This window comes from Epinephelus lanceolatus, chromosome 3 (assembly GCF_041903045.1).
Source record: "Epinephelus lanceolatus isolate andai-2023 chromosome 3, ASM4190304v1, whole genome shotgun sequence".
NCBI lineage: Eukaryota > Metazoa > Chordata > Actinopteri > Perciformes > Serranidae > Epinephelus > Epinephelus lanceolatus.
Window position 1 is genome coordinate 36,044,795 of NC_135736.1, and position 16,751 is coordinate 36,061,545.

General features: G+C 38.6%; 1 protein-coding gene across 1 annotated transcript; it reads right to left on the bottom strand.

Moving 5' to 3' along the window:
* Positions 1–899: 899 nt before the first annotated feature.
* Positions 900–16,751, bottom strand: cd5 (CD5 molecule). The gene is made up of 6 exons (XM_033623842.2): positions 16,493–16,751; positions 6,643–7,062; positions 5,167–5,298; positions 3,745–3,795; positions 3,044–3,109; positions 900–2,897 (listed from the first exon to the last, which is right to left on the bottom strand). The coding sequence occupies exons 1-6, from the start codon at positions 16,542–16,544 to the stop codon at positions 2,827–2,829; spliced, it is 792 nt and encodes a 263-aa protein (XP_033479733.2). The 5' UTR covers positions 16,545–16,751; the 3' UTR covers positions 900–2,826.

A 16,751-nucleotide genomic window follows, 5' to 3' on the forward strand; every position in this document is an offset into this window, starting at 1 on the left:
TTATTTAATTTGATTAATTTAATTCAATTTAATTTAATTTAATTTGATCTAATTTAATTCAATTTAATATAATTTAATTTGATTTAATTTAATTTAATTTAATTTAATTCAATTTAATATAATTTGATTTAATTTAATTTAGGGTGAGAAATCAACACAATTAAACTACTTAGCTATCAACCAACAATAATAATGACAAACAATAAAAGAATATGGTATGTGAAAATTTGAAAATTGTGTATTGCACTGCATGACTCTTGCCTTTACTTTTTCTTTTTCTTTTACACCAATGCTCTCCACATACACACCACTCTACCATCCCCATTAATGTTTTAGCATGATCTGACTGTGATGATCTCTCACTCACACTCTGACATTTAGGAGAACTGCATTGCCAGGGCTAGAGGTGGTACCCCCACTGCATTCTTTTACACAAGAATTTTCTATTTTCCATTTCCAAGTTTGGTAAAAATCCAATCAGTGATAGCTGACACATGTGATGACGAGCAGATGAATAAACAATCAACCTCAACCCAGACTTCACCACGCATGAGACAGAAAGAGAAAGTGGGAGGAAGAAAAGAACAGAGGCAGACAAAAGACAGAAGACAAGAGACGACTGAAAAGAATAATGAGGGATTGAAAGAAACATGGTAAGACAACAAGGAGGAGAAAGAAAGAAGGAGACTGGGGGAGAAGGGGGAAAGATATACAGGTTACGACAGAAATAACACAAACAGGAAGTTGGTGTCAACGGCAGAGGAAACCACATCTCTGCACTTAGTAACCACCTTCATCTCTCACTCCTTCCTCCTCCTCCTCCTCCTCCTCCTGTCTTTCTGTCTTCTCCAAAATCTACAACATTTTCCATTCACCTACTTCAAAGACAACAAATCAGGTCAAACACAACTTGGATCATTTTACTGAAAACAAAACAGTTCACAATATTAATCACAAACAGACAACAGAAGAAACAAAATGTATGTCACAGTATCACTGAATGAATATAGCAGAGAGTTTATGAATAGTTTGAAAAATTAAAGGAATAGTTCAACACTTTGTAAACTTTGTGAGTTTCTCAGTTTCATCTCTTGTTGTCCAGTACGGAGATAAGTCTAAAATGAGTTTAGACTATCTTAGCACAAAGACTGAAAGTAGGGGGAACTACTTGCCAAGCTAAAGGTGCACAAAATTAACCTGTTACAGCTGCAAAGCTGTCTGTTGTTATAGCTTGTAAGTAAACAAGCAAGTCACCTATATATCCAACAGTCACCTGATGGAGCTAAAAACTGGCAACACCATTCAAGACCTTTTGAGATGCAGTCATTAGATGAAGGCTTTCTACTGTCACAGACTGCCAGTCATTTGTTATTTAAGAAGTAGCTCCAATGCTAACTGCTAAACAAAGATGTATGAACACAATGTACAATGGTGGCGGATATGTGGTTTCACAGAATATTGTAATCAACAATATCATATCTTAAAAGGATGGATCAGATTTTTGAAGTGGGGTTGTACGAGATGCTTATCTATAGTCAGCATATTATATTCACTACATGGTGGTCGTCATGCTCCCAGTTTGAAGAAGCAGACAGGAGTGTCGACGCAGAAGGAAAATGTATCTTAGCCACCTAGATAGAGGCCCAATGTCACTTAAGGTGTACGCTATTTTTAGAATATTTTATCCCCTTTACTTCATCGTCATACAAGCTTTTCCTTTGGCACTACATTTTCTCAACTGTTGAACTTCCGTATTCATACACATAAACACAACTGTGCTGCACGCTGCATTATGCTGCAGATCAGCTGTTGGGTCAGACTTTCAGCGTTTTATGGAGGAGACAGCAAATACAAGAAAATAAAAAATGAGTGGTTATGACAGCGACAGTGACATGCCATTCACTGTGAGATACCTTTATGATCCAGAGTATACAGAAAAGGAACTTTTGCAGAGGAAGGTTGAACCTGGGATGTATAAAGAGAACTGGATACAGCATTAAAGGCGGAGCCCTGTTCATTCCTATGAAGGTCAGTGGTGCATGAAGCCAAAATCATTCAGCTGCCACCTATAAAATTACCCCAATGATTTACTGTGTTATCAAATGTTATCAGACCAAATGAATCAAATCCTGATAGTGAAACGAGTCATTTCGTTGAGGTTGTGACGATCAAAAAAAAGTATCCACAGATAAACAGACGTCTCCTTCTCAATGTAAGTCTACGGGACAAAAATCTTTTGTGGCTTCAAGTGATGGACTTAAAAGCTATAATTACACTGTTTGGCCACTATGAAAATTGTCTTCAAAGCCTGGTGAAGTTCCTGGAGGCCTGGACTGAATGGGCCACAAGAGACAGATGTATGAGATTATGGAAGTTCTATAGTGGAGAAAATTTATTGCCAAAGGAAATGGCTGTCTGACTGTGAAGTAAATCAGTGAAAATATACTTAATATAGTGCCCACCTAAACTGGAATAGATTTTTTAAGGTAGAACTTTTTTTTAAGTGGCTAAAATCAGTTTTGCTGCTAACCTCCATTCTTTGGTGGCACTTCTGTCTGCTTCCCCAAACAGGATATGTGCAGACTGACATCGACTGTATGTAACACAGACTATAGACTGCTTCAAAGAACCCCACCTAAAAAAAAATCTGAAATATCCCTTTAATATAAATTTAGTCAGGTTGCTATAACTTATTCTTCCTTTTCCAGTTTGTTTTATTACTGTATAATACAATCCAGAAATAGTCATATATGAAAGCATATGTTTTGCCCTGATGATGATGATGATGGCGGTGCTGGTGGTAGTGATGCAGAAGGAAGAGGCGTGTCAGAAGTTGTAATCACTGTTCCTATTGGATGAAGGCTCTCTGCTGTCACTGACTGCCAGTCGCTCCAGAGCTGATTTGACAACATACAGGGAGAGCAGTCAGATTTAGACCAGTACAATGACTGCTGGAAGAGCAGTGAGCTAATTATACGACTGTACGTATGGCTGGTTTAACATTCTAAGTGTGTGTGTGTGTGTGTGTGTGTGTGTGTGTTACCAGGGTAGGACACTCTCTTCTCTCCGTCATTGTTTTTAACTGCACTTTTTCCTCGATGATAAGACACTGAAACAGGGACATAAACACATCAGAGATAAAAAAGGATGAATTTGGTGTTATTGTTCTTATCGTCAACCGATCTCATTGTCAGACCCAAATCAACAATATGTTAGTCCGTCTCTCAGTACTTTTCGGACTTCCCTACTCTGTGGCTCTCAGCTCAATCCCCAATTGGTTCCTACTTAAGACATTAATCTTTAAAAAAAAAGCACACAAATATGAAGTCTCATTAAAAAAAGACTGTGTCCAGTTTTTAACAAAGATATGGGAGGAAATAGTACATTTTATTAGGGACTTTTTTCAGCGGCGGATTACAGTAATCCACATTTGGTGCTCTAGCGAGTATTTGGGGCAGCAGGACGGTGTCTGTGAGATTGAGTCAAAATAAACTACAGTGTGTGTGTTTATGGTTACGAAGGAACGTGTGACCCAGTGCAACTGTGCTGCTCACTGATGTGTTTTTAAGCACAGAAGAATAAGATACATATACACACACAGCACTGACTGCAAGAATAAATTAAAATCTCCACACTTATCTTTTAATACTGCATGCATGAGTGACCTTAAGTATGCTGGTAGATGTACAAATGATTCTTTCACTCAGTAGCCCTATGTAAAGTGTGCATGTGTGTGTGACTCACCACTGTGACTCTGCGTAGGTCCGATCCAGCGATTCTGCCTCCTGTCTGATACTGAAAGCCAACAACACAGCAACCAAACCACTTAATATTTGTGTAAATACTGCAGGAATAATCCGTAAAACTATCAGCTGTAGATTTTCTACGTACGCCCAGTTCAGACCAAAGATTCACGACAAGACGAGCTGAAACGAGAAACTACTTGCAATGCACCGCTCTGCAACGTTCTTAAAACGCTCACACCAGTGCAACTAGATAAGATGGTACAACAACTCTGTGTACTTCCGTTCTGATTTCCAGCTTTTCAGGCTTATGTGGCTGATAGTGATAGTGAGATACTGGCTACAGTTGCATTTGAAAAAAAAACCTGCAAGCGAACACGCTGTCTGCAGTCATTCTGATTTGACCAGCAGACTTCACGACAAGCCAACTGGCTGTAGAAACAGGTGACAAGCTTTATGTTCTAAAACCAGCCACCCAAGATTTGATCAGCTGAGTCAGGTGACACCAACAGCCAGCTTGAGTCGAGCTCAGACCGGCCAGTTCACGGTGCTGCAACTTTTCTCTGCAGCATTCTAAGACACTTTTGTCTCGTCGCCAATCTTTGGTCTGAACTGGGCCTTAGGTAGAAAGTTGTAAGGGGCTCTGTTTTTGTGAAACATGGTGAGGCATGGTGACTTCTCGTGAATAAGACTTTTTACATGTTGCAAAGCCTTGTAGATTTTACTTGAGCTGAGGATGTTTCAATTACAGGGCACACTACCTTTCTTCTCAATTGGCATTGTACGTTTTTGCAAACCACACATAGGTTATATTTGTACGTTATTATGTAGTGGATATGTTAAAACTTTACGTTTCAACAGTGCTGTGGTTAATGTGTGGTTAGGTTATGGTTTGGAAAAGATCAAGTTTTGGCTTAAAATATACATCTTTGCGGGGGACGATCTCCGTTGGAAAGACAGTGACAGGTCGCTACAAAACACCCACGTTTGGTGCCTAAAAAGCTGCTTGAAACACAGCAATGAGTCACTAAATCATAATGGAATTTGTTTGTTGTTCTCAAACAGTGGTCTGCAGCTTGGCAGCAGTCTCACTTAGGTGTCACCATCCACCTCCATCATCCATCCATCATCCTTTAGAAACTTTGATATGATAGGTATGAAATGTACAAATATGACATATTTATGGTTTGCAGAAACACACAATTCCAACATTTTCTTCTGGCGACTTGGCCGCATGTATCTGGGCTCAACGTATAAAAGCAAATCTATCTTTGTGGCGAGATACTAGTTTGAACAAGGGCAAAAATATTTTTCAGATTGCCATGAACTGACCCTTTAGAGCCCTGTAAAATTATTTTTTAAATCTTGTGTGTGTGTGTGTATGTGTGTGTGTGTGTGAGTGTGTGTGTGTGTGTACACTTACGTCTCTTCTGCAGGGCTTTGACGGTGGGTCTGGTGAAGCGGATGAGTAACAGGATCAGCAGAATGCAGCAGAGCAGAGCTGTCACCACTTTGTAGGCGTGCAGTTGCCCCTCTACATCTGGGAGGTTCTCAACTGGACACACACACACACACACACACACACACACGTAAACACGTATGCATGCTTTGTTTTCCATCTACATTGCCTGCCTTTAGAAGTTGTTAGGACACTTCTGAGAGAATGAGAGACTTTATTTCACCAAAACATGACAAAGGTCGTCACTTCACTGTGATTGGATGACTTCGATTCAGGTGGGGGAAACGGTCTTCGGCCATGGATGTATAAAGAGAACTGGATACAGCGTTGGAGGCAGAGCTCCGTTCATTCATATGAAAGTTGCTCAATGTCAAAAACGTTTAACTTCCTGGGTATAAAATTACCCAAAATTCCATCATTGTTGAGCAAGTGCACCAGAGACTTTCACAAGCCAAGCAGCTTTCTTCCACTTTAGCCCTCCTTTAAATAGAAATGGTATCGGCCTGAGTGGATCAAATCATGATAGTGAAATGAACCTTTTTTAGACGGTTGTGATGCTCAAAAAAACATATCCACTGATTTACGTCGACGTCTCTTTCACAATGTAAGTCTATAGGAAAAGCCTTTTTGGGCCCAATGGCATCACGTGATGGAGCCAGAAGTTGTAATTCCACTCTTTGGCCACTACGATGCACTTCCTGGGGTCCTGTCTTTGACACAATAATGGCATGTGAGGTGCCATAAAACCCAGTGCATGAGTGTCGTTAACTGTTGGAAGAGTTAATGATGATCATGTCCATTAGTTGAAAAAAGATACATTCAGTTCACCATTCACCAAAAACATGAGCATGTGCTTATTTAGTGCATTCATGCACAACACTGATCTCATAATGATGATATATTGAGTCCTAATCATGTGAAAGTCTCTTTTTGTCTTTGGCGTACGCACTATGCTTCAGTCAGAAGCTCTTTGTGTTTCATATCTTGTGTTGCTGATGTTGCACTGTTCCTGAACGGTGACATTTATATTCAAAAGAACTTATAAATTGTAATATACTGAAAGTTGCACTGAATGCGGAGCCATATTCTAAGTCCTGTACTTGGATCAGATCGTTTCTCATTTAAATCAGAATTTTGTTAAGAACTTATTCAGTTCTTATTCAGCTGTTTGTGTTAAGACAATAGTAAACAACATTTCTCATGTTCAGGTACTAAATACAACACTGACACCTAACTTTACAGTGTTATAGTACATAGTTTGTGCATCAGTGATTTTGCACACTTGTGTATGTTAAGATAAAACACTTTGTGGTTATGCGCTGCATGTGTTGGCCTCATAAAGCCTGCACATATAAAATGTCAAACCACAAGAGGACATGAAATTAGCTCACTTACACACACATCCACAGACAAGCAGCGGCACACAGACAGTAGACCAACCTTTGCATCGGACCTTCAGTGCCTCACAGCTGTCCCCTTTCTTTTCTTCACTCTCTGTGATGTCATAACGATTCTTCTGAATGATTTTCCCTTTGACCAAATCTGGCTTGGTGTCTTCACAACCTTTACGGTTCACACACACGTCTCTCAAGAGGCTCTCAAAGCTTGTTTTACTGCGGTAACAGACAGTCAAAGAGGAGTTTGAGGGATAAGGGAGGATCAAGTTAACGTATCCGTCACATTTGGTCCATTTGATTATGAAGAGGCCCAGGTCAGCTTCAGAGCGGCAGGGGGTGGGGGCGGGGGTAGCAGGGGCTGCTGGAGCAGCACTGGGGCAGGTACAGTTCTTGCTGGGGCTGTCAGTCACAGTGTGGATGGGAGTCGTTGTGCTGTTTTGCTGAAGTGTTTTGTGGTCTGCTCCTGGGAGACAGAAATCAGTTAGTGTTGAGAACACAGATCAACACACTGCTTCAAACAACGACACAAACAGGACAGTCACTTTGTGCTGAACCACTTTAATCATCTTCATTTGATGACACAAACGCACTTGTAATGTTGTAAACTAAAGCTGCTGATAATCAGGAACTTTACATTTGTGAGGTGTTTATGAAGATTTTTTATCTCACACTCCTCTGCATGCCATGAGGAGGCATCTTTAAAACAAACAAAAAAATAAATTTTCTTAAACTTACGCACATTTACTCATTGTAACAGTTTATATGTAATTTAATGTTCTTGTGCACAGAAATAGTTTTGTGAAAGCCTGACATAAAACATATAGTCTATGATACTATGCGTGTGTGTGTGTATGTGTCTGAGAGCTTATTATACAAGCAATAAAACAGCTATGAGTAGAACTACATGCCGACTCTTAGAATGAATAAGAGAACTGCGAAACTGAGGCGCCAGTACAGTGATATCCTGATCAACTCCAAAAATTAGAATTGTACATTTTTTGCAAATCACAGATACGTTACATTTGTACGTTATTATAAATTTAAGTTAATAAGCTGAAACTTTACATTTCAACAACACTGTAGTTGACATCTGGTTATGTTTAGGAACAAAAACAACACAGACATGGTAAGTAAGAGATCACATCTTGGCCTAAGGCGAGACACTGTGGGTAAAAACAGTATTTTCATCCACTGGTCAATTTTAAGTTGTTGGCCTATTTTGCCTGTGTAACATCTGCTTTCAGACTAGTGAAAAGAAAACATCCAAAATACACATCTAGGTATTTATTTTAGTTCAGATTTATGTACTGGAAATTTATTTAAAAAGCACATTTGATAATGCCTCATTTGCATACTTAAACATTTTTTTAGAAAGCTTAATTAATAAATCATTATTGTAATAATAATCATTAAATAATTATCAAAAATAATTCATCAACTGAGGACATTTTAGGGGCGTCGGTAGCGTAGTGGATAGTGCCGGCGCCCAATGTACAGAGGCGATGCCTCGCTGCAGCGGTCGCAGGTTTGACTCCGGCTTGCAACCATTTGCTGCATGTCACCCCCCCCCCCCCCCCACCCCCGGCTCTTTCCTTCACCCCATTTCACTATGTCCTGTTCATTAAAGACAAAAGCCCCCAAAAAAAATCTTTAAAAAAAAACTGAGGATATTTCACAGTGATATCTATTTGTTCAAATTTTAACCATATTTACCTGTAGTGTCTTATTTTGTTGTCTAAAAATTTATGGAATTTTACAGTGCGTGTCTTTAAAGGACATTTTCTTTAAATTAGTTTTTTCTCTCACTCTAAACCAGACATCTTCACATCAGTAGCACTTACATTCACTAAATTTTCCTATCTATATTCTGAAAGTTTTTATAGAGAGGTGTTTTTATACATTATTCATACCCCGATTTATATAACATGTTATTCCTCAAAACATGGTGAAAATTGATTTTGTTTTATGGCTGTTGAAAGTATTTTCTGATTTACGGAGTGATTAAACAAGATATCCATGAAGATCCCTCTGTAAAAACCTTTGACTCTGATACGTCAACAAAATGAAACAATTTTAAACCTGGTTTTATCCAGCATTCAGATTTCTGTTCTGGAAATGCATGAATTTTAGCGCATTTTAAATTATATAATACCTGATTTGCATATTTAAACATCGAATTTAAAGATCTACTGTCTCCCCTTAAAATACCCAGTTTGGAGGACACAATCTCGGTAAAAAACAATCACTTTTTTGCAGCACTATCACTGCCAGAAAAATGGTGACAGGTCCCTGAAAAACACCCACATTTGGTGCGTATAAAGCCACTGGAAACATAGCGACGGGGCCTTAAAACAAACAAACAAAACCGCTTTGCAGTGGTCTGCAGCTTGGCAAGCTTGTCAGTGCACTTCTTTGTGTGACTGGACTGAATATGGGACAGCTAAAAGACCTGAAATAGCAGGACTAGCACAGTTAAAAGCCATGTAAAGTCTGCTATGTCATCAATAAGATTCACAGAAACTGACAGCCTGTGCAAAAGGGCTAAATTCAGGTGATGAGGGTAGATGTTATCTGTAACCTGGCTTCTTATGTTCTGAAGCTGAGCTACAGTACGGCTCCTGTATTTAAGCAGATTAACCAGGCGTTGCAATAGTCCAGGTGCTCAGGACTCATGAAATTTAGCTGCAGAAATTCTGACATCCAGTCTTTCTCATCACTAATCAGCTTTGTTGTGTTCAGAAACATATAACTGACTGTAGTCAGCAGTGAAAGGACATGTTCTCTTTTGCAGGCCGTAGCAGAGCATCCTGCAGCAAGCTTTGTGACCTTCCTAGCTCGTGCTCTCGGTGCATGTTCATGAAGTTTACACTTTATACAATAACCTGTGTGCACCTTTGTAAGAAAGCAGAACAAAAATGTATCTATTACATCTACACTGGAATCAGAATACAGAGGTAGTGCAGAGTAGATTTTTGTTGTTGGAAATAGTCAATAGTCATGTCAATATATTTTTGCACTATTTAGTTGTGCATATTTTCCAGTATAACGTTACAATGGTCTGTTTGAAAACTTCAGCGGTCAAGTAAAAGTTGAAAATCAGCAGGGAAGACTTATGTTAGTTGTGGATGCAGCCGTGACGCAGTACAAGGATCAAAAATCTAAGTGTGTCTTCATAAATCAATTATCACAAAAAAATAAAAATGATGTCTGTTTGAAGTTACAATAAGGTAAAATTAGATGTAAATTTTATCTTGGGGTTAATAAACAACTTTTTAGGTTACAGTTTTGCTAGCGTATCCAACAAGTAAGGAGTGAGCCGATGAGCCGATGACAATCATAGGTGTAAAATACCAAGGTTTTAGGGAGTCTCATTTCCCCATAAACAACCAGTGCAATCTTGATCAATTTAAAAAATCTAATCCTGATTAAACTGTAATTCAGCTGCCACACTATAAATGTGTTCAGACATTTTCATCTTTCCCTTTTATAATTCAATAATCAGTTCAACAAAGCACAAAATATAAAATGCACTTAAATTCCAGTTCACATATTTTCTCATTTATCCGTTGAAGTAATGCTGACATTTAGTTTTCACTGGGAAGTATTTTCTACCAAAACTGGTTCTCGACAACAACAAAAAAAAACGGTTGCTTTCTGATGCTCTAAACACCACAAACCTGTTTCAATTCAGAGCCGCTGTGTTGGGGTGGCAGCACAAGTTTCAGCGGCACAGATTTCAAAGAGTTTGCAAACAGAACCGAAACTACATACAGGACGAGATACCACTACACATATATGTAAATGTAAAGGTTATGTTTTTTTCCCCTTTTTTATTCAGGTGGACCAAAGTTTTAAAGTCCCATTAAAATTAATAGAAATCACTTTAGTTAGTTTTTCTGTTTGTGTTTACAGAGCTGCACTTCATTTCAACACAAAAGTTCACTCCATTTGGTTTGCGTTGTTTAACCCATAAACTAAATCATTGTGCTCACTCTGTAACTCAATGCAATGAATGTGCTTCTGCATTATTTTTCAAATAAATAAAATAATTGCATTACACACAAGATAAAATAATCTACAACCAGAAATGTATTTTGTAATCTAGTGAGATTTTCTTGTATCAAACAGAAAACCTTTTGTTGTGTAAAGCAAAATGACCTTTTACGACGTGGAGCCGCTGTGAAACATTATCTGCCCTTCAAACACGAAAAAAGACTTTGTTTTAAATCTCATTGGCTTCGTATAAACAATAAAAGATGCCTGCATTTTAAATGTTTTAATAGAATTCAGAGTAGGAGTTAATATCTTACAACACAGCTATTAAAACCTGTACATGTGTAACCAGTGATTGAGCTACTTCACTTCGGTAAAAGTATAAATTTGGACTAAAAATCCTGCATTCACAATATTCCGTCAAAATTTAAAAAGTACATTAATATTACCAGCAAAATTTAACTTAACTATCAAATTTATAAAAGTCCCATGATGCAGCAGAAAGACCCCTGTCAGAGTGACAGTTTATTTTAACACATAATATTGTATTATTGGAGTTTTATTACTAATGCAGCTGGTTGGGCAATATAGCAAAATATACTGTATCAAACACTGAAAATATGTCAGCTGTCAGAGATTTTGCCATGTGGTTTATACAGTATGACATTTGTTGTTGTTTTTGTTTTGTGTGTGTGTGTGTGTGTGTGTGTGTGTGTGTGTAACGTAAACTTAGTAGTGAGTGAGTTACACGTGAGAATATACAAAGTAAAAAGGGTATAATTCATTTAAGCTTCAGCCTACACCTTTTCGGTCCATATAATCTTGTTTTTCTTTTTTAATTTACGGTAATGCCTTGTTGTTTTTTTATTCTTCATTATGTGCGTTCCTGTTGGATAATTGTGAACAAGGTATCTATGCGTTTCATATAATCATAGTATTATATGCATTTTATTTTAGAAACTAATCAGGTTGTGTAAGTCAAATCTGTATCTGAAAAGTAGTCATATAATAATAACGCTAACTTTATTTGTAGAGCACTTCTCAAGCTGAAAGCACAAAGTGAAGAAAATACAAAACAAAAATGATACATAAGCGTATACATACACCCACACCAACATATACACTTGGTAAATGGACCTGCACTTGCAGAGTGCCCTTCTAGTCATCTGACCACTCAACTACGAGTCACATTCACCCATTCACGCACAAATTCGTACACTGGTGGCCGAGGCTACAAGGTACATACAAGGTGCCACTGATCTTCCGATTAGGGGACGACCCGATCTAGCTTCTGAGCCACAGCCACCCCCACACTTGATCACATATATACTTGTAAGCATGCACACATAAACACATGGCTGCAAATACACAAACTTCCATACACACAATAAGCCTATCAACTGTCAGGAAAGGCCACTCTGTGAAAGTAAGTTTTCAGGCGAGATTTAAAGACGTGAACAGAGTCAGCTGATCTGATGCTCAGTGGGAGGCTGTTACAAAGCCGAGGAGCAGAAACTGAAAAGGCTCCATCGCCCTTTGTCTTTAACCTGGACTCTGGAACAGTTAGAAAACTCAGACTAGCAGACCTGAGGGGCCTGTTTGGACAGTACGTTGTGAGAGCCTATAGCTGTAACTGGAATCGTTCCCTCAGGGGAGGAGGGAGTAGAGGTATAAAGTACATATGAAAACACTCAAGTTATAGTAGTTTAAATTGTACTTCAGTACAGAATTTCCATACATTCCTCACTGGAGCGTAGGCTAGTGCCGCCATATCCCACCCCCCATCTCCAGGAGCCCCTGACCGACCAGGAGGAGACGGACACTCACAGGAGAATTTATTGGATGTTTTGTGTTATTGTTGTTTGTTTTCAAGTTTGTTTATTTACATACTGTATGTGTACGTGTGTGTGTGACACTTCATAAGCACTTCTGCTGATTTATAAAGTAAAAATATATGAAATATTTTACTGTAATTTATACAGATGACATTGTGATAGTCATACTAGCATAATTTTATATTTATATACATTTGTTTATATGTTTTGTCACTATGTTTTTAGGTTAGTTTCATTTTAGTTTTATATTCTGCTTATGCGTTTTCATTATCATATATTTTTACATTAATATTATTATTTTCTTTATTTAAGTAAAAGGTACAATCAGTAAGATATTGATTTAAACCAAAAACAAGAGAAGTTTTCAGCGAAGAAACAATGACATGATGCCTCAGCAGCTCCCCATCCAAGAAAACTGACGTTGTTGTTTTTGGAGTGCACGGCCGAGCTGGTGTGACATTCAGGTTTCTGCACCACCTGAGCTACACCTGTAGCTATGCCCTTAATAAATATATAAAACTAAATACAAAATAATCTCCCTTAGTTACATAGTTTTTTGTTGTACAGTAAATGTGTGTTGTCTGTTCCATACTGTACAGTCTATTCAAGTAGTGTTTTTCCATCATACCCCCAAAAACAAACTTCACCAAAATAATCAGGTGAAGTGTTGTTGCAAAATTTCTAATATTCCTAGTTTTACTAGTTTTCGTCACATCAATTTCTCCAATTATGCTGATGACTTGATTTGACTACTTGGGTGTGGTGGGTAAAGTCCCCATCTGCCAGGCTCAGGTCTGAAGTTTAATTTCCATCAGTGACATCGTAGTTGTGCATTCCAACAAACACATCTGTCACAAAGTTAAAACTTCCTGGATATCACATCTGTATATCTCTTATTGTCTCGCAAGCCTGTATTAGGGTCTCAATTCATGGTGAAAAATCAAGGAAGTCAATTCTAATGCTTTATAAGCCCATTTAAATTATTAACAATAGTAATCGTTATTTAGATCACTTTTCAAAATCCACGTTTCACAGGGAAATAACACAGTCGAGTTATCGGCTCCGATAAAAGTATGTTTTACTTTTTGTTTTACTTCATCTGATTTTAACGCCTCGAAAGAATGATAGACTTTCTTTATCTAAGTTCTGTTAGTGTTACATGGTATCTTTAATGATTCTGTTCTCACAAGTGTTGAACCACCCATGTTTTTTTTTGTCTGTCATAACTGTCATAACGCCGTCACAGTGAGTCAATAATGCCTTCAGTGCCGCACTGGTATCAGAACTACAAAGGGCCTGGTGTTCAGATAGAAACACAGTAGGAAGCATGTTAAAATAACACGGCTGCGTTGGTGAGATGATGGTGTTTCAGGTAACGAAGATGATCCAGGGCTGCCAGTTTGAGTATGATTGCAGGTCCTTGAGTTTGAGGTATCTAATGCTAAACGATCCACAAAGGTTTATAATACTATGGACAGAATTTTACATCTGCGGAGAGTTCTTATGTTGACAATGACTTTATCCTCCATGATCGTCTGGCTGGAGCCGTGGCGTTCACCTTACAAAGTAAACTAGCTAAAAGGTGTGTTGGCAAGCATTTGATGCGGTGATTCAATGCATGCATACAAATGAGTTATTCATGCTCTCAGCACTGTTTACAGTTTAGCGGGTTGATTGACCCTTTTCACAGCAGGCAAATCACAGGTGTAAATAACTTAAACTGTGACTTTGTTGCATTCTGGTAAGTGAGCAAATAAACCCACTTACCAGAGGAAAATGTTGGCATTACATTTGTGCATTTCATACGTGTCGTATCAGTGTTTCTAAAGTAACGTAGTATATGAGCTCACTTTGTCACCAGGCAATGGAGGGGATGGTGGATGCCGTGAAAACTGCTTTTACAGCAGCTTTTTAGGCACCAAACGGATGTGTTAAAAAACTCGTAACTGTTTTATAAGCGGCGTTTAGGGCCGCCGAACATGGGTGTTTTTAGTGACCCATCAATGTCTTACAAGCGGCTTTTTAGGGCACCAACTTTAGAATTTTTGCGACCCGTCGCTGTTTTACAAGTGGCTTGTTGGCATCAAACGTGGGTGTTTTTTTCGGCGACGCATCGCTATTGTCCAGTGGCTTTTAAGGCACCAAATGCGGGTGTGTTTTAGCGACACATCACTGTTATACACGTGGCTTTTTAGGCACAAAGGTGGTTAATTTTTAAAGATCTGTTGCTGTTTTTCCAGTGGCTTTTTTGGCACCAAACATGAGTGTTTTTAGCATCCCATCACTGTTTTTTCAGCAGCTTTTTTGGCACCAAATATGAGTGTTATTAGCATCCCATCACTGTTTTTTCAACAGCTTTTTGGCACCAAACATAGATGTTTTTTAGTGACCCGTCAATGTTTTACAAGCGGCTTTTTAGGCATCAAACTTGGGTGGTTTTTCGGTGAGACATCAATATTTTACAAGCAGCTTTTTAGGGCACGAAACGTGGGTATTTTTTAGCGACCGGTCACTAAAAGGCGTCTCTTCAGCACCGAAAGTAGATGTTTTTTTTAGTGGCCCATGGCTGCTTTCCAGCAGTATTTCAGGCACCAAACACAGGTGTTCTTTAGTGACCCATCACTGTTTTACATGCAGCTTTTTATGCACCAAAGGTGGACTTGTTGCTTTTTATAGTGCCACAAAAAGCAATTGGTTTTTAATGAGACATCGCTGCATTTCCTGACAAGATAATAACATGAAAAGCTTGTATTTTAAACCAGAACATGATCGTTTCCTAACCATAACTAAGTGTTTTTTGTGCCTAAACCTTAATTACAGCATCGTTGAAATGGATCAGCTACATAATAATGTACAAATGTAATGTGTCCGTGGTTTAAAGAAATGCACAATGCCACCCTTTTGTTTTTCTGGCGATCGGGTTGAGCAGGTCGTGTCAGTGAACCATACACAATACCAAGTCGTTGGTACAAGACCTCAGTAAAATTCGGCCATAATCAGCACCATCAGTTTCATCTGATGACTGACAAATCCAAATAACTGCTGTCAGAAAGGTCTACTCCCTTTGGTAGAATGTAGAATTTATGTTGGAGGACGACCTGCAGATTGAGGTGTTTGAACCAGGCTGCGAGGCCTCCGACAATCAAAGGTGGAACTAAATTCAACACCAAAGAGACAGAAATTCAGGACAGCATTTAAAAACAAAAACTCATTGTGTCCGTACAACACGAGCTTAGTTTTAGATATCTTTGAAAGAAGTGGAAGAGATAGTTTTAGAGGATACTACGGTGCTATTATTAGCATATACCAGTGTACGTTGACATTTAAAGTAAAAAGCAGAACATGTTTCTCAACTTAACCTATGATAACATGTCACACACTGAACTAATTTGTCAAACAACTCTGTTTTTATTCGGGTTTTTAAAGTTAACAACAGACTTCACCTTCCCAAGTTGTTGCTATAAGCACTATATTTCCATGACCGAGTGCTACAGTATGTGAACTAAGGTTGTACTATATTTAGATGTAGCCCAACACTTCAGGTGATTTTACAGCCTAAAAGGACATGTCAGCTGAACTGAGAGCCACAAGAGAGAACATTCTACCACATAATCAACTCTAAAGTCAACTCGAGCTAGCAGCCCTCAGGCTAGCATTAGCCAAGTGTTGGCACCCATAACTAGACACAGAAGCAGCAGAAGCTGGTCACCAGACGACACAAGGTAAAGCTGCTGTCGAGACATTTTGACAATCTGAGAAAGATCTTGGTCCAAAATTGGAAGGTCTTCATGTAGAAATGGTCACACGTTATACACATTAAATATTGTTTTTCCTCATATTTGTCTCAGTTGTTGGATTTTCTTGCATATTATGCTAAACTTTTTGTCATCTTGGTAGCCCAATGTTGTAAACTTTAATATTGTATGACTTTTCAGTTCAGTTCAGGCCTGGGAATGTCCCAGTATCTCAGCGGCTAACTTTAAGGCTAAAGGCTGACATTATAACAAAGCAGTTTATTTTCCGGCTTCAACATTTTGTATTGCCCCAAAAATAAGATACACTTACCAGCAGTCAGGAGTAAAAGACTTGAGAAGGTCAAAACAGTCCTGAGATCCATGACAGTAACAATGAGCAACAGGTAGCAGGAAGAGGACAGACAGACAGACAGACAGGAGGAGATCAGACTGAACAAATCAGATCAAGATGCTGTCAACAGAAAAACAGATGAGAAAGGAAACAGTGCAGAGGTGTAAAACTCCTCTGTCTCTCTCTCTCTCTCTCTCTCCATACAGTGAATCACTTCATCCCCGGCCTGCTGCTGCTG